This window comes from Grampus griseus (assembly GCF_964374135.1).
Source record: "Grampus griseus genome assembly, chromosome: 3".
Classification (NCBI taxonomy): domain Eukaryota; kingdom Metazoa; phylum Chordata; class Mammalia; order Artiodactyla; family Delphinidae; genus Grampus; species Grampus griseus.
Genome location: NC_139019.1, coordinates 115,749,867 through 115,777,462, shown reverse-complemented (window position 1 = coordinate 115,777,462; position 27,596 = coordinate 115,749,867). Strand labels below are relative to the sequence as shown.

Below are 27,596 nucleotides of genomic sequence, written 5' to 3'. Positions count from 1 at the left end.
ATTTCCAACGAGCTGGCGGGGGCGAAAGATGGGGACGCCCGTCGGGTGGTCGCAGGGGGGTTCAGGATCAGTGTGTCTCGCCTTCGATCAACTGCGGGACGTGATTGAGGCTCAGGAGGAACTGATCCACCAGCTGAGGAACGTGGTACGCAACCAGAAGAGCTGGGGGATGCCGGACTGGACGCCTAAGTGGTGGGGGCGGGGCCAGACGCTGTCCCGATGCCAGGGGCGGGCCGAGAGCACATTGCCAATGGCGTCATCACGAGGAGGCGGGGCCCAGATGTGTTCCGGCTGGTAGAGGTGGAGCCAAAAGGGGGCAGTGTCTCGTGAATATTTACCGGGGAATTTTAGTCAACGCCAAGTTGTTTCCTACTCTCTTTGACTGGTTGTGCAGGGCCTGATAGATATGCCCATCTATTCGCTGAGCTTTAGTTTCCCCATTTTTTTTTTTTTTTTTTTTTGGCCTCGCCACATGGCTTGCGGGATCTTAGTTCCCTGACCAGGGATCCAACCCCGGCCTCTCGCAGTGAAAGCTGGAGTCCTAACCACTGGACCGCCAGGGAATTCCCAATTTCCTCATTTCTAATTGAAGATGACTTCACTGACTTGCCAAGGCCCTTGTGTGCAGAGTAACTATAACATCCTTCCTATTATGGAATCCCCTCCCCATGATGAGTGCAGTAAGCACAGAATTGGCTCTTCACATGTTGACTTAAAGGCTTCCAATCCCTTTATGTCCCTTTGCTTTTGCTTTTTTGGTCAAACCCCCGTTCATGTGTGCAAAGCATTGGAGCCACAGATTACATGGACAGGCATGGTAAAACGCTGGCCAACTGGAGTTCATGGTTTTTCTGTTTTGTTTTTTATCTGGGTAAGAAGGTGGGGACACATAAAACTGACTTCACATCTATTTCTTTAACGGTAGTATGCAGCTCTGGACACTGAATTACCTGCATACCTTTAGGTACCCAGGTCTTTCTGTTGGCAGCTGGCCTTTGCATGTGTGTTCTCACCGTCTGGAACACTTTTCTTTTCCATCCTCTTCTTCTGGCCCACCCCTATTTAGCAGTCAGATATCAAGTTGACATCCCCTTCCCTTCAAGCTGTTCTGACCCTTCCCCAGGCGGGTCAGGGGCCTCCTCTGGGAACCTCCATCATAGCACACACCATTGTTAGAAGTGGTGGCCATGGGCTGTCTTCTCCATGAGACTTCTTGCTACTTGAGGGCAGGACATAGAGCTGAGCATCAGTGAATCTTGTGGAATGAACTCTCCCTTTCCTGGGCCCCAGTGTCATCCTAGGTGCCCTGGGCATCCCATTATCTATTCTCAGTCCTGGTCCCGAGAGAAACCCCTACCACCCCAGCCCCTCCCTGAGCCAGCCTCTGTTGCAGATGGTTCTCCAGGATGAAAATTTTGTCAGTAAAGAAGAGTTCCAGGCAGTGGAGAAAAAGCTGGTGGTAAGTGATGGCCTCTGTCAGCTTCTAAGCTTCCCCCATTTCCCAGGATCCCTGTGATTGGGTAGAATCATTGAGTATTAGCCTCTGAGAGCCTCCAGCCCCAATAGTAAGGACAGAATCTTCCTGTACCCTGGATTCTATGTGCCATTCTGAGAAAGGGGGCTGGTTAAGGGAGCCTAGGAGACCCAAAGTGGCTTGGGATAATGAGGTCACTGCTGCTGCCCCTGCAGGAAGAGAAAGCTGCCCATGCCAAGACCAAGGTTCTCCTGGCCAAGGAAGAGGAGAAGTTGCAGTTTGCCCTCGGAGATGTAGAGGTGCTGTCTAAACAGCTGGAGAAAGAGAAGCTGGCCTTTGAAAAGGCGTGAGTGGGCCTTGGTAGTGGGGGAACGGTTGGGGGTCCCATCTGCCCATCAGCCTTCCCACCCTTTCTTATCTTCTCCACTCAGGCTCTCCAGTGCCAAGAGCAGAGCCCCGCAGGAGTCCAGCAAGAAGGACCAGCTAATCACCAAGTGCAATGGTAGGCGGGAGGCCCACGCTCCCTCCCATGCTTACGTACGTGGGCTCTTCCCTCACAGCCCAGTGCCGGTGTTCAGAGCAGGGTTTCACCCCAACTTCTGCCCCTGGCTGAGGATAAAGGCAAGCCCAGGTGGGCCACACCTTCGCAAAGGCCTTCAGGGACCAGGCAGGCCACGGAAATGAGGGAAGTAGTTGGTGTACAGTATTCTTCATGGCCATAAAGGAATGGGCTCGCTCCCATTTTTCTTGAAACATATGACCTTCTTAGCCTACCTTTTTGTTTTCCCACTTTTGGTGACTATTAGAAATAGTGTACTTGACTTATAACTCTGTTACCAGAGGAACAACGGGGCAATCACAGTGCTGTGTGGAATCTGACCCTTAGTTTCAGTGTTGGGGACCCACTAGGAGGAGTGGGGACTGTGGTAATGTGGAGAACCATGCCCCCTCTCAAGGGCCTAGAACCTCTGCCGTAGGAATAGGGGCCCAGTACTGTCAGATCTTTAAAAAAGAAACTGGAGACCACATTTTAATGGAAGCTTTTCTGACTTTTTAGGGTTGGCAACTGATTTAAAAATTTTTAAAATATTGTATGGGCCAAGGAAAATATGTCTGTGGGCCATTAGGTTTCAACTCTGCTCTATGCAGATGCCTGTGGCCACCTGTTGACTCAGTTGGTGCTCTGAGTTGTGGGGCACTTTCAGTGAGCTACCCAGTGTCCTGAGACCTTAGGACCCCCTTTCATTTTCCCAGAATGCTAAACTCCCCTTACCTAGTTTAAGAAGTAGATGTGGGGCTTCCCTGGTGGTGCAGTGGTTGAGAGTCCGCCTGCCGATGCAGGCGACACAGGTTCATGCCCCGGTCTGGGAAGATCCCACATGCTGTGGAGTGGCTGGGCCCGTGAGCCATGGCCGCTGAGCCTGCGCGTCCGGAGCCTGTGCTCTACAACAGGAGACGCCACAACAGTGAGAGGCCCGCGTACCGCAAAAAAAAAAAAAAAAAAAGAAGTAGATGTGAATTCCATATACAACATTTCCTTCATTCACTGCAGCATTCATTTCGAGTAGGCCAGAATTCAAGCCCAAAAGAGGTTCAGTGTCTCTCCTGATGGGCCCCCACCTGGAGCCTTGGGCACCCCCTACCCACCAATGCAGCCTTCTCTCTCCCCTGGTGAGTACTGTCACTGGAAAGATGCCAGCAGGCTGCCATCTTAATCTGGCCAAGTGGACTAACAAGCCTCATGGTTGTTTGATCAAGAGCTCCTGTTAGGGCTTCCCTGGTGGTGCGGTGGTTAAGAATCCGCCTGCCAATGCAGAGGACACAGGTTCGAGTCCTGGTCCGGGAAGATCCCACATGCCGCAGAGCAACTAAGCCTGTGCGCCACAGCTACTGAGCCTGCGCTCTAGAGCCCACAAGCCACAACTACTGAGCCTGCGTGCCTAGAGCCCATGCTTCGCAATGAGAAGCCACCGCAATGAGAAGCCCATGCACCGGAACAAAGAGTAGCCCCCGCTCACCGCAACTAGAGAAAAGCCCGCGCGCAGCGACGAAGACCCAATGCAGCCAAAAATAAAATAAATAAAATAAATAAATTTAAAAAAAGAGCTCCTGTTAGGACCTCCTGGAGCCCAACAGGCAGTCAGTGCCTCCATACCCAAGGATGTTGGTCTCCTAGTCCTTCCCCTTTCCCTGGACATCCCCCCACTTCCCTAAAAGGAACCTAGGGTTCTTTCCTGGTGCTGCTAGAGGCCCTTCCTCTAGGACATTTCCTAGAGATCAGCCAGGGCCTCGGGGCTCTGCGACTGCTTGTGGAAGGTGTGTGAGTCACGGGGAGGAGCCTGGCTGCCTCCCCCAAGAAAGTCCTGAACTCCTCCAGTAGGGCATAAGCCCTCACATGAGGAGATCTGGTGACCTGAGCTACCCCCTGGCCTGTCTCCCACCCCCGCTACCTCCCTTTGCATGGTTCCAGTTTTACTCTTACATAGTTCCTTATTCTCAAAAGGCTTTTCTAACCATTCTCTCATTGGGTGCTGTTTATTCTAAATTTAGCTCTCATTTATTTTAAAAGAATCAAACACATTTATGATACTTTTTTTTTGCGTCCCGGGCCGGGGCACGAACCCGCGTCCCCCGCACCGGCAGGCAGACTCGCAACCACTGCACCACCAGGGAAGCCCTATGTTACTTTTTTCCCATAAGAACTTCACAGACAATCAGTTTGGATTCACTGGATGACCTGGGGAAGGAGGTTCAATAGTCCTGGTCCTGTGGCCCAGTGAGCCCATGTTTTCATTCTTTTCCTTCACCCATGTCTCTCTGTAACGTGTGCCTTAACTTTTTAATCAGATCTTCTCTTTTGAAACCTTCACTGCTTCAGTATATCTGCATTTTCAGAGCTTATGTTCTAGTTAATCTTTGTCCAGCCTTTAAAAGCAGTAGGATTTTCTTCCTTTGAGGATCAGAATTTTCCAGGACTCCCTGAGGGACATTATGTAAATGAAGCAACCCGAGATCCCTACAGCCTTACTGGATTTTAACCCAAGACACAAAACTTACGCTTGCTTCTAATGAGCACTTAATCTTTGCCACCACTGTCTCCCTGGGTCCTCCCCACCCGCCCTGTGGAATAGGGATCCTGTCTTCTCCCCTGAGGCCCTAACACAGGGCTGGGCATCCAGCTGGTCCTCAGTAGGTCTGGTTGGATTGAAATGACTGAACTAGGTGATGTTTCTAAGACCTAAAGGCCCAGGGGACATCCTGTTCATTCCACAAGTAAAAGTATTGTACATCTAGTACGTGCCAGGTACTATTTTAGGCCTTAGGGTTAAAGCCGTGAATAAAACAAAAAATCCTTGTCCTTGTGGACCTTATATCCTAGTAGAGGAAAAGACAAATGAGCAAAATGTATGGTCTGTGAGATATAAGTGCTAAGAAGGAAAATAAAGCAGGAAAAGGGGATAGGAAGTATTGGGAAGGGTTGTGATTTTAGACTAGGAAGGGTCTCACCAAGGAGGTGATATCTGTAAAGAGCTGCAGGAGTTGAGGGCAGGAGCCATTCATCCTCCTGCTTTTGGGCAGGGCTGACCATCTCTCTCCAAGGGCCCTTGCCTGCCCTCATGTGAGCTACCTGGTCCAGAATAGAGCTGTAAAGTCACTGACACATTCATCAAGATGTTGTGCCCTCCACTCCCACCCCATCATGACTCCATAATAAACTCATTCTTACGAAGGTATTAGCAACTACTGTTGGACAACCTCTGCGTTGGGGGAGCCAAGTTCTGAAGAGACCCCTGAGGGAATGCCTTATTTCAGGAAGGAGCTCATGGGATGGGAACCACTCCTCCTCCCTGCCTCTCTCCCCCACAGAAATTGAGTCTCACGTTATAAAGCAAGAAGATATACTTAATGGCAAAGAGAATGAGATTAAGGAGTTGCAGCAAGTTATCAGCCAGCAGAAAGAGATCTTCAGGTGAGGGGTCCAGGCCAGGCTGGGGATTGTTGATGGAAGTGGGGAGCCAGACCTCTGGTCCTTACCCTTGGGCTGTCCCCAGCCCATGCCCAGCCGGCTCCGTTGCAGGAATCACATGTCTGACTTTTGGATCCAGAAGCAGCAGGAGAACTACATGGCCCAGGTGCTGGACCAGAAGCATAAGAAAGCCTCGGGGATGCGTCAGACCTGGAGCCGCCAGTGTTCCAGGGAAAAATAAAATGGGCGTCTCCTTCCTGTTATCTGGCTGTAATGCCCAACCTCTGCCTTCTCTGCTGTGGTGGTCCCCATCCTGACCCTTCCGATCCCTGTGGGTACCTCCCTCAGGCCTCACAGTGGCCTGGACCCCAGGGAAGAGGTAGGGCGAAAGGCAAAAGACACTCTTTCCTTCTTCCCTGCCTGCCTTTTGGACCACCACCTGCCAGGCCACTGCTGTGTTCAGAATGGATGCTCCTCGAGTCTCCAGCCCCTGCTACTCCCCTCCCTCCCTCCTTTGGGTAGTAGTGGGGGCCCATGGGGGTATGGGGTTGTAGCCTAGGGAAGGACTACTTGGTTGTCTAGTAGGCACTGTCCCTTCTTACTCTTGGTATTAAATTCCTTCCTATATAAACAACCCTGGTTACCCCAGTGCCCTGGTAAATTTAACTCTCCCAACTTGACGGGCTATCTGTGTATGTGTTGTGTATGTGTCTATGAGAAGCCCCGACTGGAGAGCTCAAAGATGGTGGGTTCCAGGACCACAGTGAATTTGGGAAATCAGTTTCCATCACGTAACAATAACGCTGTACCTGTGAATCACATTTGCACCTTCTTACACTTCTGCCAAACTTAGAAGCTTATTAGTCTGCACAAATGGAGGAAGGAAAAAGGACAATGCTGTGTTGTGTGTGTGTGTTTTTCTTCTGCTATGTCTTTTTAAGGTGGGGTAACAGTGTGTGAAGGGGCTATGACGTGCTCAAGTTGCATACGCAGGGCTGGATGTGATGGACAGGTTGGATCCTCTCAGAAGCCATCACTAATGTGCCGTAGGTGATAAAGGGGACACACCAGGCAGGGGTCCCACTCAAGGGAGGCTGAGTCAGATTTGTCAAGTCTAGCCTTTCCTGGCTCAGTGTGAGAATTAATGCGTAGGGGGGGCCAGTGCTCTTGCTCCAGGGCCAGCTGGGGCCTGAGTCATAGCAGGACCTTGAAGCCAGAAGTTTAAGGGCAAGTGGTGCTCATTGTCATTGTCCCAGGAGAGTGACAGGTGGTGGCTGCTTCCCCATCAGCACTTGTCCCCAGGGCAAGTCCTAAGGTGGCAGGGGCTGGATGAGGGCCTTGTGAGTGTATGGGGGAGCACAGAGCTATTCTTGCCTCAGAGGGGCTTTAGAGAAGGGACCACAGCTACCCCAGAGGTTCCTAAGAGATGCCACATCAGCATCCGGGACTTGTTCTGGAAGCCTGAAAAGCTAGAACTGTCCCCTCCAGCCTAGGTTTCCACTAAGGGCAGTGGGTCCAGCCAGGGACAGCAGTTTTTTGTGGCCCCAGTACAACTTTTGGAGTCGGGGGGAGCCCTCCAAGCCATGCTCCTCTATCAAAGGTGAGGGGGGATGCACCCTTATGAGCTCTAGCGACAGACTATGGGAGGGCCAGGGAGGAGGGGTGCACTGCAGTGATGGGAAGACGCGGGGGGCTGACATAAAGATGAAATTGTTAGCAAGACCTTAGTTGTCTGGTCTCCTGGCTCACACTCTGATCCACATGCCGTAGTGCTTGATCTCAGGCAGGTCCCTGCTTAGCCTCCGTTCCGTCACCTGTGATGGATGAGTGGAGCTGGGCCTAGCTCCTGCGTACAAGTTGGATGCCTGCCCTCCCCTCACCAAAGCCTGGAATGCCACCCCAGGCTCTCTGGCCGCGCCGGAGAAGGGGTCTGGGAGGGTAGGACCCAGGGCCCAGGTCTCTCCGGCTGCCTATGCCGACGTCTCGGGAGCGGACGCGGCCGCTTTAAGGCGCGGTGACCCCACGGCACCCGCGGGCGGGGCGGGGACAGTGCTGGCATCCGCGGCACCAGCAGAGGCGAACGCGAGGGAGAGAGTGCGCGGCGTCCGGCCTCAGCATGCTGACCGCGTTCGCCCCACCAACCCTGCCTGGGGTCCCAGGGCGGCTGCCCGCGGCCCCCGCGCGGCGCCAGGACTCCTCCAGTTCGTCAGGCTCCTACCACACGGCTCCGGGTTCTCCAGAGCTCCCGGACGTTGGGCCGGACGCGGAGGGCAGGGCGAATTGGCCCACGGTGGCCCCTGTGCTGGGGGAGGGCGCGCAGCCTCGCCTGTCCGTCAGTGCCCAGAATAGCCGCCAGCAGCTCGGGCCCGGCTCGGGTTTCCCGCGAGGCCCGGCCTCGGGCCCGCGGCCACCCCAGCCCCAGCTGCGCATGCTGCCGTCGGGGGAGATGGAAGTCATCTTCGGCGCCGGGCCCCTGTTCAGCCGTTCTGACGCAGAGGATAGCGAGGTGCAACAGCTCACGACGCAGGCCTTCCGCAGCCTCTCTCCGCCCGGCTCCGCGTCTCCCATCTCTGCCGAACCGCAGCCCCAGGGCCCCGACGGTGGCTCCCGCTGGGCCACCTACCTGCAGCTGCGACCCCGCGGGCCGAGTCCTGCCACCCCAGCGCAGTTCGAGTGTGTGGAGGTGGCGCTGGAGGAGCGTGCCGCGCCTGCCAGGACCCGGACGGTGCCCAAACGTCAGATCGAGCTGCGCCCCCGGCCCCGGAGTCCCCCGCGGGAGGCCAGCGCGCCGCCCCCGCGACTGTTCCTGCGCACCGGCTCCCTGGACGAGTCTCTGGGCCGCCTGCAGGCTGCCGCGGACCTCGTGCAGACGGCGCTGGCCAGAAAACTGAGCCCCGCGACCCCTGCCCCAAGCAGCGCCACCTTCGGACCCACGGTACCGCCAGAGCCTGCGGCCCCGGAAACGCCCCGCAGTACTCGAGTGGCTCTGAAGGAGGCCAGGTCTCGGCCACCTCGTGTGCATTATAGTTCAGCCCCCGCCAGGGCCCCACGACCGTGGCCTAGCCTCCGTGAGCGCGCAATTCGGCGCGACAAGCCCGCGCCCGGGACCGAGCCTCTGGGTCCAGTTAGTTCCAGCATCTTCCTGCAGTCTGGGGAGAAGATCCAGGAGGCGCACCACCAGGAACCCAAGACTCGGTTCCCGCAAGAGACTCCGGATCGAACCGTCCTGAGGGCACAGAGTCCGTCTTCCCAGTCTAGGGCCCCCCGGGAGGTTTCGAGTAAGCCCGTGAGACCGAGGAGCCCATCCCCGCTGTGGCAAGCCCCAAATGGGACCGTGCGGGGTCCTCGCTGCCCCTCGCCCCAGAATCTGTCCCCGTGGAATAGGGCTATCCGGAAGGTGAGTGGCCCGTCGCTCCCCGAGGCATCCTCCGCATGGGGAAATCAGGATGCTGCTGTCACGGAAACTGTCAGCAGGAAGAGCCCTTCCCCTCCGACCCTTTCCCAGTGGAATCGGGGTGTTGCCAGTGCAAGAAGCCCATCCCCCGAAGCTCCTTCCTCGTGGGAGGTTCCGCATCCGGCAGGTGGGGATATAGTTGAGGGGAGTAGGAGCCCGTCCCCGCCAAACTTGTCCTCATGGGAGACTCCAGATCGTCCTTCTGGGACGTGGAGCCCATTGCCCCAAGAGACGTGGGACTCCACAGTGCAGAGCTCAGCGGTAGTTTCTACGCGGGAAGCTATGAATGGCGTAGCCCAGGAGGAACTGGTGCCACCCACGCCATCTGCACCCGGGACTCCAGAGCTAACAGAGGCGCAGAGTCCGTCCACGCGGGAGATGCAGGATCTTGCCTTCCCAGGCAGCCAGCTGTTGCCAGCGGTGGCTGCACCCCAGCTGCCCCTCAGTCGCCTCGTGGGCACCCTGGATGCCGATGCGCGCCCGGAAGCCTTGGGCTCTGGAGAAGCGGCCTCGGGACGCCCGCGCGTGGCCATTCCGCGGCCCCGCGACGTGCGCAAGATGGTGAAGACCACATACGCGCCAAGCTTCCCGGCAAGCACCCCAGGCTCAGGGCTCCCTGTGCCTCCTGCGGAACCCCGCGGGGAGGAAGGCGGCGCATCCAAGACACAAGAGCTTCAGGCGCTGGGGGCCCACGCCCCAGCTCACTACACTTCCGTTTTTCTCAAGGACTTTCTGCCGGTCGTGTCACACCCCTACGAGACCCCAGAGCCAACCACAGACACAGTCCCCCGGGACGTTACGCAGCCCAACGGGGTACTGCGGCGGAGGGCAGAGAACAGCACGGCGAAACCCTTCGCGCGCACTGAGATCCGCCTGCCTGGTGCCTTGGCCTTAGGCCGCCGGCCGGAGGGAACCCAGGGAGTCGTGGTGCGCGGTCCTGGCGGAAAGAACAGGGATGCAGAGCCCCAGCGCCTGGTCCCCGACGACAAGGGTCGTACCAGCCCTCTAGGCGGCGCTCGCACCTCACCCCAGAAGTCGCCGATAGGGCCGGCAGGGACCCAACCTCCCAGACCGCCCCGCCCTAGCTCCCCGCAGGCGTACCCTAGCTCGAGCCCTGGAATAGCATCGAAACAGGAGACGCCACCTATGGCCCCTGAGCCCGCGGTTGCGGTCCAGTCGCCCCTCCCGCGGGAGCCCCAAGCGTCCGCTGGCAGAGCGGCCCCGCCCCAGGCCCGCGCCGCCTCGGCGCCTCCCATGGACCGGTCCCCGGAAGGCCCCTCCCAGGGGGCGCGCAGGCCGCCCGGGGCCGCGCACCCGGGGAAGGTCCTGGTGGACCCAGAGAGCGGCCGCTACTACTTTGTGGAGGCGCCGAGGCAGCCTCGGCTGCGGCTGCTCTTCGACCCCGAGAGCGGGCAGTACGTGGAGGTGCTGCTGCCACCCTCGCCCTCGGTGCCACCCCGCCGCGTCTACACCCCGCTGGCCCTGGGCCCCGGCCTCTACCCGCCGGCCTATGGGCCTATCCCTGGCCTCTCACTGCCACCATCCCCGGGCCCGCCGGCCTTCAGCGGCCCCCAGCTACCCTGGGCCTCCGAGGCGGGGCCCCTGGACGGGATGTACTACCTGCCAGTGAGCGGGACCCCCAGCCCCGCGCCTCCTCTGCTCCTCTGTGCTCCACCCTCCAGCTTGGGTCCCGCCCAGCCGAGCAAGGGCTCCTTGTTCCCCGTGTGAGGCCCCAGGGCCTGATCCCCATGGTGTTGGGGCCCGTTAATGGCCTTGGAAGTTCTGGCATCCAGTCCTGTGCCCTCTTTTCCTTCTATCACCTCTTTCTTTTACCCATCTCATGCAGTCTTCAGACCAGAAGTTACCTTCAGAGTGCTTATCTGAGACCCCCAGCGCTGATGGAGCTGGAGCTCAGGAAATGGCTGCCTGTTTCCTCCCCCGACAGAATCGTATACCCCTTTCCCAAGCATTCCCAGAGTGTGGTGTGTTGGGGGGCTGTGTGTGTGTGTGTTGTGGGATGAAAAAAATGCAGAACGTGAGAGTTGTGAGTTAGGTTTTATTTGGGGCAAAATGAAAACTATAAGCCTGGGAGACAGCCTCTCAGCACTGAGGAACTGCTCTGAAGAGGTAAGTGAGGGAAGTCAGTATAGATGTGGGTTTAGTGAAGGAGGATACAGGCAATCGAGCACACATTTTGGCAGAAGGTTGCTGCTAGTCACAAGGAGCAGATGTCCATTAATGATTTTAGTGCTTTTCTAGTTATGAGAAGATGCAAGAAATTGGGCTCATAAAATCTTCTCCTGAAAATATCTGATTATCTAAAGGCCTTTTCTGCCAGTGTTTCCCAGAGCACAGAGGGCCTCATTCCTGATCTCTGCCCAGAACTCCTTTCAGGGTGTATTGAAGGTCAGCGATTGCACTGGCTAGTGATTTCATCCTTGTAGAGGCAGCTGGCAAGTGACAATTTTTAGTTGGTAGCGTGAGAAATCCCAGGACATGGCCCCAGATGCCAACCTGAGGGGGTGACGGGGTTCCTCGGGGGCAGCAGGAAATGGGAACTGCAGGGGACAGGGCTGCCCCCAGAGGTAGTGAGCTGTCTGTGTCTCCCTGAAGGTGGGCCCAGCAGAGGTGGAGCAGGCTAGTGAGCACTGATGGGATGAGGAGAGAAAGACACTGGCTATCAAATCTGTTATTCTTTGCAAGAGGATCTGAGCCTCGGCCTGGGAGGCTGCGGGGGAGAGTGGCTAGTGCAGGCCCTAGGTGAGTCTCATCTGAGAGAGAGAACTGCGGGGACAGGTGGTGGAGGTGGAGAGGGAAGTAATACGGAAGGGGCCATGGAGGGTCATCCTGGGACTTGGTGTGGGGGTGCTATGGGGAAGGTGGGGAGGTGACTGTAGTCTCCAGCTGGGAGTACCGCCCCTCATTGTCCCCTCAACCCCAGCCTCTGACTTGCCTTGTCTAAGCCCTCAGAGCTGAACTGGCTGGTCCTGGGGTTAGGAGTGGAGGTTCCAGCCATTCCCACCGAGGGTGGGGGACAGATGAGTGTGTCGTCAGGAAAGACTTAAAAGCACGGAGGATGGTTGAGCTGTTGTCCCAGAGGAGACTCTTGATCTCTCTGGGTGGGGTGGAGGGTGGGTTAGGGCTGGCAAAAGAAGGGATGCCCCTGTGAGGAGCCCTCATCTGGTTCCACTGCCCTGGTAACAGGTGTGGCAAACATGCCTAGGGAGGGGCTGGCTCTTCAGGTTCATCACAGCATAGGAAGGGACGGGACCCAGGGCCTGTGTTCCAATTGCCTTGAGATTCCAGGAGCTTCTGAGGAGAGCAGAGGGAGATGCATGGTGTGGGAGGTGCTCTGCGTGGGGGTCTGTGTAGAGTTCTGAGTGAAGTGGCTGGGCCTTGTGGGACTGGTATGTGATGTGATGAGTTTGGGGAAGAACAGTTACCATTAGAAGCAGTGTCAGGGATGGAGATCAATGCCTTCCTTAAGTTCCAGGCCTCCGGGGGGCCTGGATCCCTTGGAGTCACTGCCCCCTTGCCTTGAACTGGAAGCTGACTGAGAGAACTATGAGTCAGAATAACCTGGACATCTTTCTGTGGCTGGAGATGCTGGTCCTGATGGCAATGAGGGCCCTGGGCCACTCCCCCTCACCGCATCGTGGTGTGCAATAAATTGCTGACCCCATGGCCACGATGGCTGGAACAACTGGTGTAAGGTGTCTGATTTCCTGCTGCGGTCCCTTAGCACCCCAGAGTGCCCTTCCATGCCTGGGTGTGGCCTGGGGGAGGGGACCATGTATGTCTTTCATACACTGTGGCATCCCTGCCTCAGCGAACTTGCCTCTCAGGGAGGGAGCCTTGGCTGGCAACCACGCCTGTGGCCTCATTCCTCCTGGTGGCTCAGTGGCCAGTGCACCTTGGGGTCAACCAGGCTTGGTTCCAATCTCAGCATAGCCCTTCTAGCTGTGTGGCCTTGGATTTGTCACTTTTCTCTGAACCTTTGTGTCCTCAGGGGTAGATTTAAGATGACAGTAACAAGCCACCTCCTTCCCTGAGGGGCTCAGCGTAGTGCCTGCCATGTGCTCAGGTCCCAGGACATGAGAGGTATCAGCCCCCATGTGTCCTCGCCCAGGCCCAGCCCCTCTCCTTGCCTCATTGGCTGGAACCACGGGGTCCCACGAGAGGAGGTGCGCGAGCGGTGTCTGCAGGGCCCTGGGGGAAGGGAGAGAACGGGAGGATGAGGTGTCGGTTTCCCATTGGTCTGGGGCAGGCTCTCTGCAGCAACCCCCACTGCGCGTACACACCTGCACCCCTGCACCCCAACCACAGTCCCTGCTTGCTGAGCCAGCTCCACAGACCATGAGACTGTCGCCGCTGTTGCTGCTGCTGCTGGGGGCCTGGACCATCCCAGGGGGCCTTGGGGACAGGGCCCTGCTCACAGCCACCGCCCCTGAGCTGGATGATGAAGAGAAGTTCTCAGCACACATGCCTGCTCACCTGCGCTGTGACGCCTGCAGGGCAGTGGCCTACGAGGTGAGCCCCCCACCCCCTCGCCGCCCCGCGAGCAGTTCTCCTGCCCCTACCCAGGCCCCCACCCAAGCCAGACCCCTCCATCTACCTCAGATTCCACCGCTGGCCTTGGATCCCCAAACCCCGCCCCCCCCAAGGCATCGAGCTAGACTCAGCCTTCCATGATATTGCCATCTTCACCTCACCGGCACCGGCCTGCCTCAGTTTACCTATCTGTTTGCCCAACAAAGAGCAGGCGATCTCTGGGACACCAGGGAGTCACTAGCTTGTCCTCTCGGACTCCTCCCTTTCTAGAACCACCCTTAAGTCTGGACTCCTTCCCAAAGCATGACTGGGGAGCATTGGTGTATGTGTACACATGTGCATGTTTGTCAGTCCCATGAGTCCATGAGCATGTGTGTGTCTTGAGTTCACATACAAACCTGTCACGCGTGCCTGAGTACTTGTGTGTGTCTGTGTGACTGTGAGCACGCGCACGCACATGGGGGCTATGAGTACACGTGTCACTGAAGACTGGGAGGTTTTTTTTCTTTCCTTGTTCTTGTGGTTTCAAATAGTGTGTGCTGATGGGCAGGTGTTACCTGGGGGAGGGGCCCCAATGCCCAGGCCTAATTCTCCACCTCAGTGTTTCCCACCCACCTCCCATCCCAAGGCAGCGGATCTTGCCTCAGCTGGTGTGGTCCCAGCTTTCTGGACCTGGGGGAGGGCCGTGAAGCCTGCCTCACAGGTGCTTCCTGTTCAAAAGGCTCCATTGCCTCGTTCTTCCTCAGAGACACAGGCTTCTGTCCCCGCCCCCAGCCCAATCACCCCTCCTTTCATGCTGAGCAGTTCTGAAGCCCTGGTTCTCAACCCCTCCTTGTTCCAGATGTGGCAGCATCTGACAAAGGCAGAGGCCAAGCTTCACACCCTGGACTCCGGGGGCCGTGGCAAGCTGAGAGAGTCGGTATACACAGACGTCCTGGACCAGAGCTGCTCCCAGACCTGGCAGGGGTGAGTTGAAAATCTGGCCCCTGCCCCCCTCCTCCAGGGGCAGGCTGATGAGTGGGGCTTCTCATTCTCCCACTCACACACCACACACACTCCAATAGGGCTCTGGCCCAAGGGTGGGGACTGGCTGGGACAGAGTCTGAGCTCTGGAGCTGGGAGCAAGTAGAAGAGTAAGGTGGCCAGGAGACAAGGTTGCTGTGTGACTTTGGGCCCGGAGTTTCCCCTTTCTGGTTCTTAGTTTTTCAGCAAGGAGGCTCAGAATCTGGGCACGAAAATCGGCAGATGCCCAGTGTGCCCAGCTTCATGTGCTGATGGGCTCCACTAATGCTGTCTCCCTCTCCTCCCACTGCCTCCAGCTACGGAGTTGGAGAAGTGGACCAGGTGAAGCGTCTCATGGGCCCAGGACTTAGGAAGGGGCCGGAGCCGACCATCAGTGTGATCATCATGGGGGCGCCGTGGCCCACGAGGTCGTGACTGGAGGACTGGGGTGGGATGGAGCCTTGGTCTGCCCCACTGCGGACCGGGCAGAGTCTGAGGCTCCTCCTGGGCTCCCCTAGGCTCTCCAAGACATGCTTTCACTACCTGGGGGAGTTTGGAGAAGACCAGATCTATGAAGCCCACCAACAAGGTCAAGGGGCCCTGGAGGCATTGCTGTGTGGAGGCCACCGGGGGGCCTGCTCAGAGGAGGCACCAGTCACAAGGGCAGAGCTCTAGTCCAGCTCCTCCTTCCCCTTCCTGGTCAGCCCCTAAAGGGAGCTGGGCTTCCTCTGGATCTGTCCCCTCCTTTCTGCAGGCTGCCTGGAGGGCGGGGAGGCCTTGTTCTTCTGTGCTGCCACTCTCCCTCCCTCCTCCAGCTTCTGGGCCCTGGGGCCCGGGGGGGCGGCCAAGGCCTTCCCCTCTGGACTCAAATAAAACCAGTGACCTCGATTCCTTCTCTCTGCAAAAGGTGCTTGGGGGGCTGAGAGGATAGACATTGGTGTTTCTGCTGACGTCCCTCCTAGAGAGGGCCAGGTACACATCCCCCACAATTTCCCAGAGGTAAGTGAGATCTGTCATGGCTGGAAATGTGAGTGAGCTGTCAAAGGCATATGGAACCAGTTATCTGAACGGTTGAAACCCCAGATCCCTCAGGAGAGAAAAAAGCCAAGGCAAACTCCATAAGCAGGCTGCCTGTGGACATACCCCTGCAACCACTGCGTGCTACTGTGCCCCTCCCAGAACACTAGTCTTCCTGGGTCTACATCCAGCAGCTGCTCACTTTCTAGACTCTGCTCTGACCCCAGCTAGCATGGTTGAGCCCTCGGTGCTCACCTGGGACAGGGCAGGGCAGGGCAGGGGTCCTGGAACAGGCTGGATTCAGTATCTTGGCTGTACGTCCTGCTCTCCCCAGAAATTCTCACCTGGGCCCCTTTTCTTAGAAACAGAGAAAAGAGCTCCACCTGGTTCACACCTGGGTCTGGGTATCTGGGGTCAGTGGTGCTACAGCTTACAGATTCATTTGTGTCTCTGATCCTCCAAAGCCCTGGAAAGTGGACAGAACAGACACTCTAATCCCCTGTTGACAGGTGCAGAAACTGGGGCTCAGACAACAAAAGAGGCTCAGGCAGAGTCCCAGGCTGAGCAGTGGCAGGGCTGGGAGGGGATTCAAATTTGGGGAGTGGGGGAAGGTTAGGGCTGAAGGAATGGTGGTGTCCCAGGCAGGCCCTTACCACTCTGCACCCCAGCCCCCTACGTTCCATCACCTGTTCCCCATCTGCCTGAGGCCCCTCCTCCTGGCCCTCAGGAGAGAACTCTTAAGCACCAGGAGAGCCAGGGCCCAAGGAATTGGCTGAGCAGTCAGTAGTATCAGGTGTGGAGCCGGGAGTCCATGATGTGCACCTGCGTGGCCCTGTGTTTTTGTGGAGTGATTTAGAGACACTTTGCGTCAGAGTCGAGGTGCTCCAGGTCCATTTGTGTGATTGTGTATCTGAGACCATGTGCAACTTCCCGGCTTTGTCTCCATGTGTGTGGTATGTGGTTTGGGTTGATTTGAGGGTCCAACGGACAATGTGTGGAAGGGGTAGGGCTGTCTCCCCAGCCCCTGGGAAGTACCGGGGAGGAGAGGGTGGGGAGGAGAGTACCGGGGAGGAGAGGGTGGGGAGGAGAGTGCCGAGGAATAGAGGCTTCGAACTGGTCAGATGACTTTGGGAACCTGGGAACAGGAGCCAGGATTTGAGAGGAGAGGACAGGTGGACAGAGGAACGGGCTGGAGGCTGGACAGGCCGTCGGATTCGGATTCGGGGCTGTGACATGAAGCTGCTACCCAGCTGGACAGTGGTGCTGCGGGGGAGGCCTTGGGGCAGGGCCTGGCCATGGGCACAGCGACCCAGAAGTAGATGGACCCTAATGGGGTTGGGGCAGCTCAGAAGGGAGCAGAATCAGGGCCCTCAGCCCCTGGGCTCTCCCCAGCCCCCAGGAGGGGAAGATAGGCTGGGCCCAGGCCGGCTTCAGCGGCTGCGTGGCAGTCACGCAGGGCCCGGTGCTTAGAAAGGCCCCACAAATCAGTTTAATGCTCTGCTGTTGCTGTTTTTAAATTTATAATACTTTTGCAACAGGGGCACCAGATTTTCATTTTGCACTGGATCCCACAGATTATGTAGCTGGTCCTGACTGGGAGGGGAAGGGAAGGAATCCTTGTCCTGACACAGAGGACAGAAAAGACCGGGCTAGCCTCGGCAGCTCCTTCTCCGGAGGCCCATCTGTTCTGCGCCTCAGGGACCCTGAGGGGCGAGTGGAGGTGGTGGGGAGGGCAGCCTTGTCTGACATTTTATGTATAATTAACAGCGTGGGCTCAGTAGTTCAGGCCAACCTGAATTTTTGGAATGGCTTTCTAAAACCTTGCTACCTGTGTGGCCTTGGTCAGATCACATCTCCTAAATCTGTTTCCTCAGCTGTAAAAGAGGTTAATGGCACCTAGCACCTGGGGTTAAACATGACAATACGTAGATGTTGCTTGGCACGCAGTTGTTCCTAAATAACGAGGTGGGTTATGATGATGATAATGATTAACTTTTGATTAATAAGCAGGGAAAAGCCTCATTCAGAGTGTACCATAATATGTGCCCATTTTCACTCCTTTCCTCTCACCTCACCCAGGGCCTGGTAAACTTCCAAGGCCGTCTGCTCCTCACCCCCTCTCCGGCCCTCTCTCGGAAAATACCTGTCCCGTGCCCAGGCTCAGGTGCGGGCAAGGAAGGGTGTGCTCGGGAGGTAAATGTGGCAGAGGCTTGGGCGGCCTTTTCCACCGTGGCCGGAGTTAATACGTTACCTGGGCCTGGGCCCTCCTTTCGCAATCAGTGTTGGAGATCTGGTTACAGATTTACTTTGAACAATGTCGGCTATGCGGATTAAAGTCCTCCTTGGCCTTCGTATAAGCAATCCCTTCTTCTCCTCAGGAACTGCTCACACCTGTGCCCCAAAGATGAGGGCCCAGGAGGACCCTGAGGGCCAGACACAGGTGCTGGGGAATGAGGGGAGCGGGTGGGGGCAGGGTGGGGCTGGGGGCCTGAGCAGTCCTTGCTCCCTGGGAGGGCAGAGACAAAGGTTCTGATGAACTGGATCGAGAGTGACTGTCCCAGGCGGAATGTGGCAGTTGGGGGAAGGGTGGGGTGGCAGTGGGGTGAAGGAGACTTCTGCTCTGGGACTGGCTCACCCCAGCTTGGGGGCCGGCAGGGGCCCAGCCTACCGCCCCATTAGTGACACCCCAAGGACCTCTAAGGGACAGAGGGGGGACCAGAGTACGTCCAAGAGGGCCTGTCACAGTCTCCAGCCCTCTTTGCCTCCTCTCCTGGTGACCCCGGCCTTCTGATGTATTGGCCCGTTCTCTTGGAAAGAAGGCCCAGGTTCTGAGGGCTCCAGGAGCCAGTACAGTGGACTCATCCCTGCACAAAGCAATGTGAGGTGGGAGCCACGTGTAGCCAGGCCAAGGGGTAGCTGGGTGCATGAGCATTGAGGAAGGGTGGGGACCCCATTCTGAGGAGCTGACAGGCCACTTGGGCTACCTAATTGATTCTGAAGCAGAATGGACTTTTCTGGTTCCCATCACTCCACGCTGAGTTACTTCTCTCTGCTGCCCCCAGCATGAGTCCCTGGGCTCAGCAGGGACCTCCACGAAGGACCCCCCGACGGCCCTGTGCACAGAGCCCAAGTCTGACATGTTGTACAAGATCGAGGATGTGCCGCCCTGGTACCTGTGCGTCCTGCTGGGCTTCCAGGTGGGCATCTCCCCAGGGCCTTCCCACCCCCGCCCTGCCTGCTCCCCAGCCCCCTCCCTGGCCAAAGAGGTCATCCTGGGTAACAGGAAGAGAAACCTAAAGTCAGAAGCAGTGACTGTCACCAAGCAGGGGTGGGGAAGAGGCTTGATGGGGCCTGAAAGGGACGAGGTATCACCTGCCAGGCGGAGTGCCGGTGACAGGAAAGGGGGCCCACTCCACAGAAGCTGCAGGAATAACTTGGGGGCAGATTAGTAACTCCCAGAGAGGTGAGCAGTCGCTCTGTGGGAATGCCTTATGGGAGTGTCAGTCCTGGGTGGGCACACTGGCTGGGGCGGCACGGGCTCAGGCCCACTGAGGCAGGCGTGAGGACTGTGAGGGTTCCCCTGCCTCCCTGTGAGCTCCGTGGGCCCTGCCTCATGCGCTCTCCCCACATCCCTAGCATTACCTGACCTGCTTCAGTGGCACCATCGCTGTGCCCTTCCTCCTGGCTGAGGCGCTGTGTGTGGGCCGTGACCAGTACATGGTCAGCCAGCTCATTGGTACCATCTTCACCTGTGTGGGCATCACCACCCTCATCCAGACCACACTGGGCATCCGGTGAGCTGCCCCACTCCCACCCCTACCCCACCCCACGTAGACACACACGCAGTGATCCACACAGCAGGAGCCGTCTCAAAGGACTCTTGTGGGACAAGAAAAACTGCTATCTGCCCCCACCTGCTGCTTTTGGTTCCAGGCTAGCCTTAGAGCTAGGCAGCTGGGGTCCCACCCTGGACCCCTGGTGTCCCTCAAGGAAAGGGAACGTGCCCTAGCTGGGCTCTCCTCCATTAAGCCTTACTCTGGGTAATTGGGACCACTCACTCCCCTGCTGCCAGGGCTTGTGTGGGCCTCTCCAGTGGTCCGTCCTCCTGGGGGCCCCCTGCCCCTGCGTGCACAGTCCTAGGCCTGGGTGGCCTAAGGATGGTCATTTGTATGGTGGGAAGATGAAGGAAGGTTGTGAGTGGAGCTTGCATGCAGGAGCTGAGCTGTCCACTTCCGTGCACGTGGCCCCTCACAGTGCAGGAGCTGGTGCTGAGAAGGAAAGGGAGCAGGTTTTGAGCCAGGGACTCCATCTGTTTTCTTTCTTAGGCCCCCAAAATGTTAGAGTCCTGCCTGGGGCCTCAGTGACTTCCCTCTGTTCTGCCCTTGCCCTTGTTCCTCTGTGTCTCTGTCCCTGTGTGTGATTCTCCCTGTGCCTCACTCTGTGCCCTTCCCTCCCCATCTCCCCTGTCTCTGTGTTCCTGCCTCCCCACCTCCCACCCTGTCCCTGCTGCTCTGTGCCTCTCTTTCCAGGCTGCCACTGTTCCAGGCCAGCGCCTTTGCATTTCTGGTCCCAGCCAAAGCCATCCTGGCCCTGGAGAGATGGAAATGTCCTCCAGAAGGTGGGCACATTTCTGGGGGCTGCACTGGAGAGGGGAGCCCCAGGAGCCCGGAGGTCTGGGCGACTGTTCCATGTCCATACCCCAAGGTGCCTTCAGGGCAGCATCTTTACTTTCTCTCTCTGTTCCCCGTGCACGTGTGTGTGTGTTCCTGTCTATGCCCCCAGAGGAGATCTATGGTAACTGGAGCCTGCCCCTGAATACCTCTCATATTTGGCACCCACGGATACGAGAGGTGGGTTTGCATGTGGGGTAGAAGAGACCTGGACTTGAGGGTGGGACTAGATGGGAGGGAAGGCCACTGCTGAATTGGGGGATATGAGGATGTGGTCCAGGAACATTTTTTTAACTTAGAGGTCATGGCTTCTACATGGTGACTTATAGCTGATCTTTGCTTTTCCAGGTCCAGGGTGCAATCATGGTGTCCAGTATGGTGGAGGTGGTGATTGGGCTGATGGGGCTGCCTGGGGCCCTGCTCAGTTACATCGGGCCTCTTACAGTCACCCCCACTGTCTCCCTCATTGGTCTCTCTGTCTTCCAAGCTGCTGGTGACCGAGCTGGCTCCCACTGGGGTATCTCAGCTTGGTGAGTGGGCACCAGGCCTGATCCTTGCCCAGCCCCAGTCCCTCAACCCCTTCGTGTCCTGCCCCCTTAGCCTTGGCTCTTGCCCCCAGCCCGGCCTACCAGCCGTTTTCTCTTTGTGCTTCTGTTCCCAGCTCCATTCTCCTGATTGTCCTCTTCTCCCAGTACCTGCGAAATCTCACCTTCTTGCTGCCTGTCTACCGCTGGGGAAAGGGCCTCACTCTCTTCCGCATCCAGATCTTCAAGATGTTTCCCGTGAGGAGCTGACAGGCGGTTCGGGGTGGGACTAGGGCAGGGGCTGGACCTATGTCCAGGGCCAAGGGCAGGGGAAAGGGCAGGGGCAGCAGGGGAGCTAGAGGCAGAGTTGAGGTCCTAGCCAGGGATGGGGGCCGGGGTCTGAGCTGGGGCTGGGGCACAGGCTCGGGCTGGGGCTAGGGCTAAGGTAGGAGCTGGTTAGCCTGGACCAAGACCTCCTGGGCCCTCAGTGCAACCCTCACCCCCCACCCCCACTTCAGATCGTGCTAGCCATCATGACCGTGTGGCTGCTCTGCTATATACTGACCCTGACGGACGTGCTGCCCTCAGACCCCACAGCCTATGGCTTCCAGGCACGAACAGATGCCCGAGGGGACATCGTGGCTATTGCTCCCTGGATCCGCATCCCCTACCCCTGTGAGCAACTCCATCTGGGCCCCTCTGCCTCCAACTGAGACCATCAGTGAGGCCCCTGGTGACCCGAGTCCAGCTGATGACATAACAAGTATTAGCTGCACATTTATAGTGTGCCAGGCAGAGTGGTGGTGTACTCAACGTCTCACTCCAGCTTTATGACTCTAAGTGACCCCAAATAAGCTCCCACAACTGTATAACTCCCACCCCAGCTTGAGATCTCTTTACCCCTTCCCCTGCTCCACCCAAGTACTGCCTAGTCCACTCCCTGACCCACCTAGGAACACTCATTGCATCCAACCTCCCATCTCCCTGTTGATACAGGTCAGTGGGGGCTTCCCACAGTGACTGCGGCTGCTGTGCTGGGAATGTTTAGTGCCACATTAGCAGGCATCATTGAGTCCATCGGAGATTACTATGCTTGTGCCCGCCTGGCTGGCGCACCACCCCCTCCAGTGCACGCTATCAACAGGTATGCCGACCTGCCCTCCCCGGTATCTCATCCCCTCAAGGGTCACTCAGGAAGCAAACGTCCGGACAGAATTGAATCCCAGAGGTGGGGGACAAGGAGTTGGGCAAGTCACTAACTCTCCAGGTTCTCCTTACTTATGAAATGGAGATGCTCTCATCACTCACTCTGTGTTGCGAACAGCTGAGGAGACAACGAAGTCTAAGGGAAACTACAGTCACTGACAGCCTTCCATGTGTCTAGCTCTTTCTTTCTCTCTTTATTTATTTGGCTGCACCAGCTCTTAGTTGCAGCGCATGGGATCTTTTTAGTTGCAGCATGCGGGCTCTTAGTTGAAGCATGTGAGATCTAGTTCTCTGACCAGGGATGGAACTGGGGCCCCCTGCATTGGGAGTACGGAGTCTTCTCTGCTGGACTACCAGGGAAGTCCCCATGTGTCTAGCTCTTGATGTGCGTTCTCTTATGCAATCCACTAATGGCTCTGTAAGACAGGTACTCTTAATATCCCCATCTGACAGATGAGGAAATTGAAGCCCAGAATCACCTAAGGATTAATTGCCAGGGCAGTGGGACTAGCATTCAGACCTGGGCTCCTGGCTCCCAGACCCACCTCTGGCCCGGAGTGCGGAGTACTACAGACAGATAGTTGCAGCTCACACAGCCCTAGAGACTCTGGTCAGGCTGGCCAGGGCAATGGGAGGACACAAACCAGGCTAGAGCATGGACCAAGGCCCCCACTTGCCCTTTTCTTACAGGGGTATCTTCACCGAAGGCATCTGTTGCATTATCGCAGGGCTGCTGGGCACGGGCAACGGGTCCACCTCATCCAGCCCCAACATTGGTGTCCTGGGGATTACCAAGGTGCCGCAACTAGCCAGAGCAGCACAAAGCCGCGCCCCAATTCCATGTGCCGCAGGCCCCGCCCCAAACCTGTCCCTACTTTGGCCTAGCCCCACCCTGCCTTTGACAGGCCTCCCTTGCATCATGCTCTGACCCATATGTACCTTGCTCTTATAACAGGCCCCGCCCACCCACCGCGCCCCTCCCCTCCCACAACTAACCCCACACAACTTCACCCCCTGGGTCTAGCCCCACCCCTTGGCTCACTGGCAGGTGGGTAGCCGGCGCGTGGTGCAGTATGGTGCGGGTATCATGCTGGTCCTGGGCACCATTGGCAAATTCACAGCCCTCTTCGCCTCGCTCCCTGACCCCATCCTAGGGGGGATGTTCTGCACCCTTTTTGGTGAGTGTTGTGCGTGCTTTTGGGGTGTGGTCGCCGTGTGGTGGAGCCTACCCGGCCCGCGAGGAGCCTCCAGCGGTTCTTTTGTGCTCTCAGGCATGATTACAGCTGTGGGGCTGTCTAACCTGCAGTTCGTGGACATGAACTCCTCCCGCAACCTCTTCGTGCTTGGATTTTCCATGTTCTTCGGGCTCACGCTGCCCAATTACCTGGACTCCAACCCGGATGCCATCAACACAGGTGCCTCCACCTGTCTTACCTGTCTCAGGGTGGGGGAGGTGTGGTGGGCTCAACTCTGAGCACAGCCTCTTCCCTCAAAGGCTCCACACAGCCAGAGCCACAAATCCTGCCTGTCTCTGGATGTTAGCAGCTGAGGCTAATTAACAGCTCTTCTTTACTAAGACACTTTCTGTGGACAGGTATGAGCTTTACATATGCTCATTTAATTTTCACAACAGCTCCATGAGATAGATACTATTACCATCTTCATGTTACAGGTGAGAAAAGTGAGGTTCAGATGGGTTAAATGATTTGTTGCAAGACAAGTAGCACCAGCAAAACTGGGATTTGAATCCAAGGATGGGAGGCAGAGGTGTATAATCTTGAAAGTCAAGGTTTTGTACTTTCCATCTCTGTGCTTGCTCAAGGAAGTCAGCAGGCTGCACCAGTGGGGAGAAAGTCTCTGAGCTCCGTTCTCCAGATGGGGCCGTGACACCCATTAGCCTTTGGCCTATTCCACAGGCATTCCTGAAGTGGACCAGATTCTGACTGTGCTGCTGACTACGGAGATGTTTGTGGGTGGGTGCCTCGCTTTCATACTGGACAACACAGTGCCAGGTATGGGTCAGCCCTGAAAAGGGGAACAGAGAACCAGGTTGGACTCAGGCAGTCCAGCAGATGTCTCCTGAGCTGAAGCTGTGGCCAGGTCAGATGCAATGCCTCAGGCCCTGCAGAGAGAAGCAGGAACAGATGGGCCGGAGGGAGAGACCACCAGCCTGATGGAGGCACAGGCTTCCCTCTTAGTCTTGAAGAGGGTGTGGCTAGGAGAGTCATTCCCGGGCCCTGTAAATTGTTTCTTTTCCATTTCTTTGTTGCCACTGGGTTGAGGGTTGCTTTTGCTTTCTTAGAGTAGGACAGATGGAAATGTAGCATCAGTATGTTGGCAAAATTCACTCCAAATATGCCAGTGACTTATGCTGGCTACTAGAAGAGCCCCTAACGTTTCTCTTTGGTATCAGGGCTTTTTACAGGGATCATGGAGGATACTTTGTGGGGTCCCTGAGAATCCTCCTGACCCATGTTTATGTGCCCAGGAAATATATAAAAACTAAATGTCACCAGGTGCTCTAACTATTAATAAGAATAGTTAGCATTTACCAAACATTTATGGGTCAGGCATGGAGCTAAATGTCTCCTTTCATCCTCAAAAACCATCCTGTGAGGCAGAGACTATCAACACCATTTTACATGAGAAAAAAGAATCAGAGGTTAGGTGACTCACCGAAGGTCACAAAACTTGCTGATTTAAAACGCTGCAAATTTGGGATTTAAACAAGTCCATCTGATGTAGTTAGTCCAAGGCCTGTGTCCCAGCCACTCCACCACAGTGCCTCTGCTAGAGAGTTTCAGGGGAAGTGTAAGATCAAGGAAAGCTCCGTAGAGACAGGGGCTAGATTGCATCAGTCCACAGAGATGACAGATGGAGGATGATAGCTCTCCATCTTCTGCGACTTAACAGCCTAAACATAGCTGACCCCACTTGCTTTCCCCTCTCTGAAGACACAAGTGTCTATTCAGAGCACAGGAATCAGCGGCTGGCTATGCACAGCTGGTGGGTTAGAGTTTGGGCAGGGAAGGGCCAGGACTCCCTGGCACTTTCAGGGATTTTAGATAGCATCAGATGAGGGAGCTTTTGGTAGCAGCTATCACTTGGATGGATGGGTGATACCTGACCATGGTACCCCCCTCGCCCACCAGAGGAAGCTGAGGTGGGACCTGGAGAAGCTCATCCTGAGGACATGAGACAGGGAAGTGGCAACCTCAATGCCTAGGGAATCCACGGAGATAGAGGGCGTCTGGGTGGGCAGCTGTACAGAGGGGTCTGTGATTTGGGCAGCTGGATTAAGCTACCCAGATGTTAACAGCCTCAGAGTGCCTGAGTTCCTCACATCTCTATCCTTCAACCCAGCTGCCCATCAGCAACCATCTCTGCCAATGATCAATATATGTATTATGCTACATAATCTTCAACAGTCCTTCAATGTGCATGATGAGGAATCTGAAGCTCAGAGTGGTTAAATCACTTGCCTAAGGTCACACAACCTGGTTTCAAGCCCAGGTCTGGCTGGCTCAGAACCTTGTCCTCAACAATGGAATTACAGAGCTTTATTCTGTAGGATGGGTACATTTTGCTGATAGACCACTTTGCATTTGCTCTTACTCTTTACCTACCCACAGACCAACCTTAGAGGGGCAATAAGTTTAGTTCAGCAAGTGCTACTGGAGCAAGCATGGCCCCGAGTTAGACACTTAAGGGTAAAAAACATTAAGTCAACAAGATAGGAAGTAAAACTGGGTTTAAAGCAATTTAGAGCAATGAGGTGAATAAGCCTGGGCTGGAGTCATCTGGAGGGCTTCCTGGATGATTCTGGGTGGGGCCAAGAAGATTAGGACTTGGAGAAGCACTGGAGAAGGCAACACAGGTAGGGATGTGGAGGGGAGGCGAGGGAGTGCCGGGCTGGCTCTTGTGTCCCAGCAGTGGTGAGGAGTGGGGCCATCAGTCACCTCAGTCCTGTGCCACAGCTGCAGCTCTTCTCCCTCCACTCTGCCCACCTGTGCTCTTTGTGCAGTCAGGCCCAGCTCAAACAGTACCTCCTCCAAGTGGTCTTCTCTAAGGACGCCAGCCCTCCCTCAGTGCCCTCTCCTGAGACTTTGGGACACATTTGGTTTCTCTACTCATGGGGCTTTTCAGTCTGGGCTGCCAACGCGTGGAAATCTTTGCACTAGATTTACACTGTCTCACAGTCTTCGGTCAACCCCAGCCCTCTTGTGAAAACCTCAGAGAATTCACACATCCCTCCCATACCTCCTAAAGGAGACTTCCCCTAGTTGTAAAAAATCTCTCTCGCGTATCCCTACCACCAACAAAGATTTTACTTAGCGTGACTTTCTGAAGTTTGTATTATAAAAACAAGAGAGTTTATTTTCCAAATATGGAATCGTAATATTGAATATTAATACTGATTACAGTGTTTCAAAATATAACTTCCTGCCCTCATAGCAGTCTGAGCATTATTTGGTCCCCACTGGCCCAGGAGACACCAGCCCCATACTCGAGATGTAGGCCGACAATTACTTAACCGTCTGCCTGCCTTCTTGATCATAAAATTTTGTGTAATAGTGCCTATACACCTCCCACCAATGTTTCAAAGAAATTAGATAATGAAATAAAAGCACTTAGCACAGACCATGGCACACTGTAGATACACAATAAATACTAATTACGTATAACCAGTATCCCTTAGGGTTCCCTAGAGCTCTAGCCAAGTTAAGAGCTGAGATATCACAGATTCAACTTTTCAGGACCAGAGAATTGAGAATCAAGACAACTCCAGAAGTCTACCTTATGGCTAGGTTATGGGAAGGGGAGGTAGCAGAGCATTGCTGGCTCTGGTAAGTGACCCCACTGTCCTCTTCCAGGAAGCCCAGAGGAACGAGGTCTGATACAGTGGAAAGCTGGGGCCCATGCCAACAGTGAGATGTCTACCAGCCTGAAGAGCTATGACTTTCCCATCGGGATGAGCATGGTAAAAAGAATTGCCTTTCTGAAATACATTCCTATCTGCCCAGTCTTCAAAGGATTTTCTTCAAGGTCAAAAGACCAGCTTCCAGTTCCAGAAGATACCCCACAAAATACAGAAACTGGGTCTGTGTGCACCAAGATCTGAAAAACTGCGCCCAGGAAAGGTAGGATGTCTGTTAGTCTATGGCTTTTGTGGGAGGGTTGAAAAATCACAACATTCTTATGCTTTAACCAAAGAGAAAACAAAGTACTCAGTTTCCATTTCTGTGACCTATTTGAATATTTTCAATCAGAAGGCATACTGGGTAAAAAGTCAATATACATATGTGGAACTCCTTAGCCATTTTATAGTGACAGTGGAACTTCCCAACAGGTGTGGGCCAGTAACCTTGTAGGAGGTTACAAGTATACTGAAGTATTGATCCCTTTGGCCTTTGGTTATCTGGGCTGATACTGGGTCAACTGGAGCCCATGAGCCATAAACTCTAGCTACAGGCAGCCTCATCCTTACACTCCAGTATGATAAATTACACTTTATGACATAGAAAAGGTTGAGAAGTAACTGACATAGCATAAGAATAGGAAAAATCCTCTCACATAAGGTGCCTTGTTTAAATAGTTGTAATAAGATAAAACCCCTACGAAACAGAATGACTTCAGTTACCCTAAAACTATGCCACATAGGCCCAGATGGGGTAATAATGTGTTTCAAGCCCTTAAAAAAAAATCAAAGTGGTTTTAATGTGCACATTGC

At 55.6% G+C, this 27,596-nt stretch overlaps 4 protein-coding genes across 4 annotated transcripts in view; all 4 read left to right on the top strand.

Moving 5' to 3' along the window:
• Positions 1-18: 18 nt before the first annotated feature.
• SPATA24 (spermatogenesis associated 24) lies at positions 19-5,957 on the top strand. Its single transcript, XM_082651206.1, has 6 exons — positions 19-145; positions 1,394-1,459; positions 1,690-1,820; positions 1,906-1,976; positions 5,342-5,444; positions 5,553-5,957. The coding sequence occupies exons 1-6, from the start codon at positions 29-31 to the stop codon at positions 5,680-5,682; spliced, it is 618 nt and encodes a 205-aa protein (XP_082507332.1). The 5' UTR covers positions 19-28; the 3' UTR covers positions 5,683-5,957.
• A 1,551-nt stretch (positions 5,958-7,508) lies between these two features.
• PROB1 (proline rich basic protein 1) lies at positions 7,509-12,598 on the top strand. The gene has a single exon (XM_082652569.1). The coding sequence runs from the start codon at positions 7,558-7,560 to the stop codon at positions 10,621-10,623; it is 3,066 nt and encodes a 1,021-aa protein (XP_082508695.1). The 5' UTR covers positions 7,509-7,557; the 3' UTR covers positions 10,624-12,598.
• A 136-nt stretch (positions 12,599-12,734) lies between these two features.
• MZB1 (marginal zone B and B1 cell specific protein) lies at positions 12,735-16,693 on the top strand. The gene is made up of 4 exons (XM_082652571.1): positions 12,735-13,425; positions 14,288-14,412; positions 14,766-14,876; positions 14,967-16,693. The coding sequence occupies exons 1-4, from the start codon at positions 13,009-13,011 to the stop codon at positions 15,121-15,123; spliced, it is 810 nt and encodes a 269-aa protein (XP_082508697.1). The 5' UTR covers positions 12,735-13,008; the 3' UTR covers positions 15,124-16,693.
• A 264-nt stretch (positions 16,694-16,957) lies between these two features.
• The window catches only part of SLC23A1 (solute carrier family 23 member 1), a 15,020-nt gene continuing 4,381 nt past the window's right edge, over positions 16,958-27,596 (top strand). Inside the window, exons 1-15 of the mRNA XM_082652570.1 lie at positions 16,958-17,629; positions 17,844-17,905; positions 18,528-18,662; positions 19,102-19,259; positions 19,995-20,083; positions 20,248-20,315; positions 20,484-20,665; positions 20,797-20,917; positions 21,178-21,334; positions 21,656-21,803; positions 22,556-22,661; positions 22,914-23,043; positions 23,137-23,280; positions 23,782-23,877; positions 26,740-27,006. Of these exons, the coding sequence (XP_082508696.1) occupies positions 17,506-17,629; positions 17,844-17,905; positions 18,528-18,662; positions 19,102-19,259; positions 19,995-20,083; positions 20,248-20,315; positions 20,484-20,665; positions 20,797-20,917; positions 21,178-21,334; positions 21,656-21,803; positions 22,556-22,661; positions 22,914-23,043; positions 23,137-23,280; positions 23,782-23,877; positions 26,740-26,987 (1,968 nt within the window). The 5' untranslated portion in view covers positions 16,958-17,505 and the 3' untranslated portion in view covers positions 26,988-27,006. The remainder of the gene's footprint in view (positions 17,630-17,843; positions 17,906-18,527; positions 18,663-19,101; positions 19,260-19,994; positions 20,084-20,247; positions 20,316-20,483; positions 20,666-20,796; positions 20,918-21,177; positions 21,335-21,655; positions 21,804-22,555; positions 22,662-22,913; positions 23,044-23,136; positions 23,281-23,781; positions 23,878-26,739; positions 27,007-27,596) is intronic.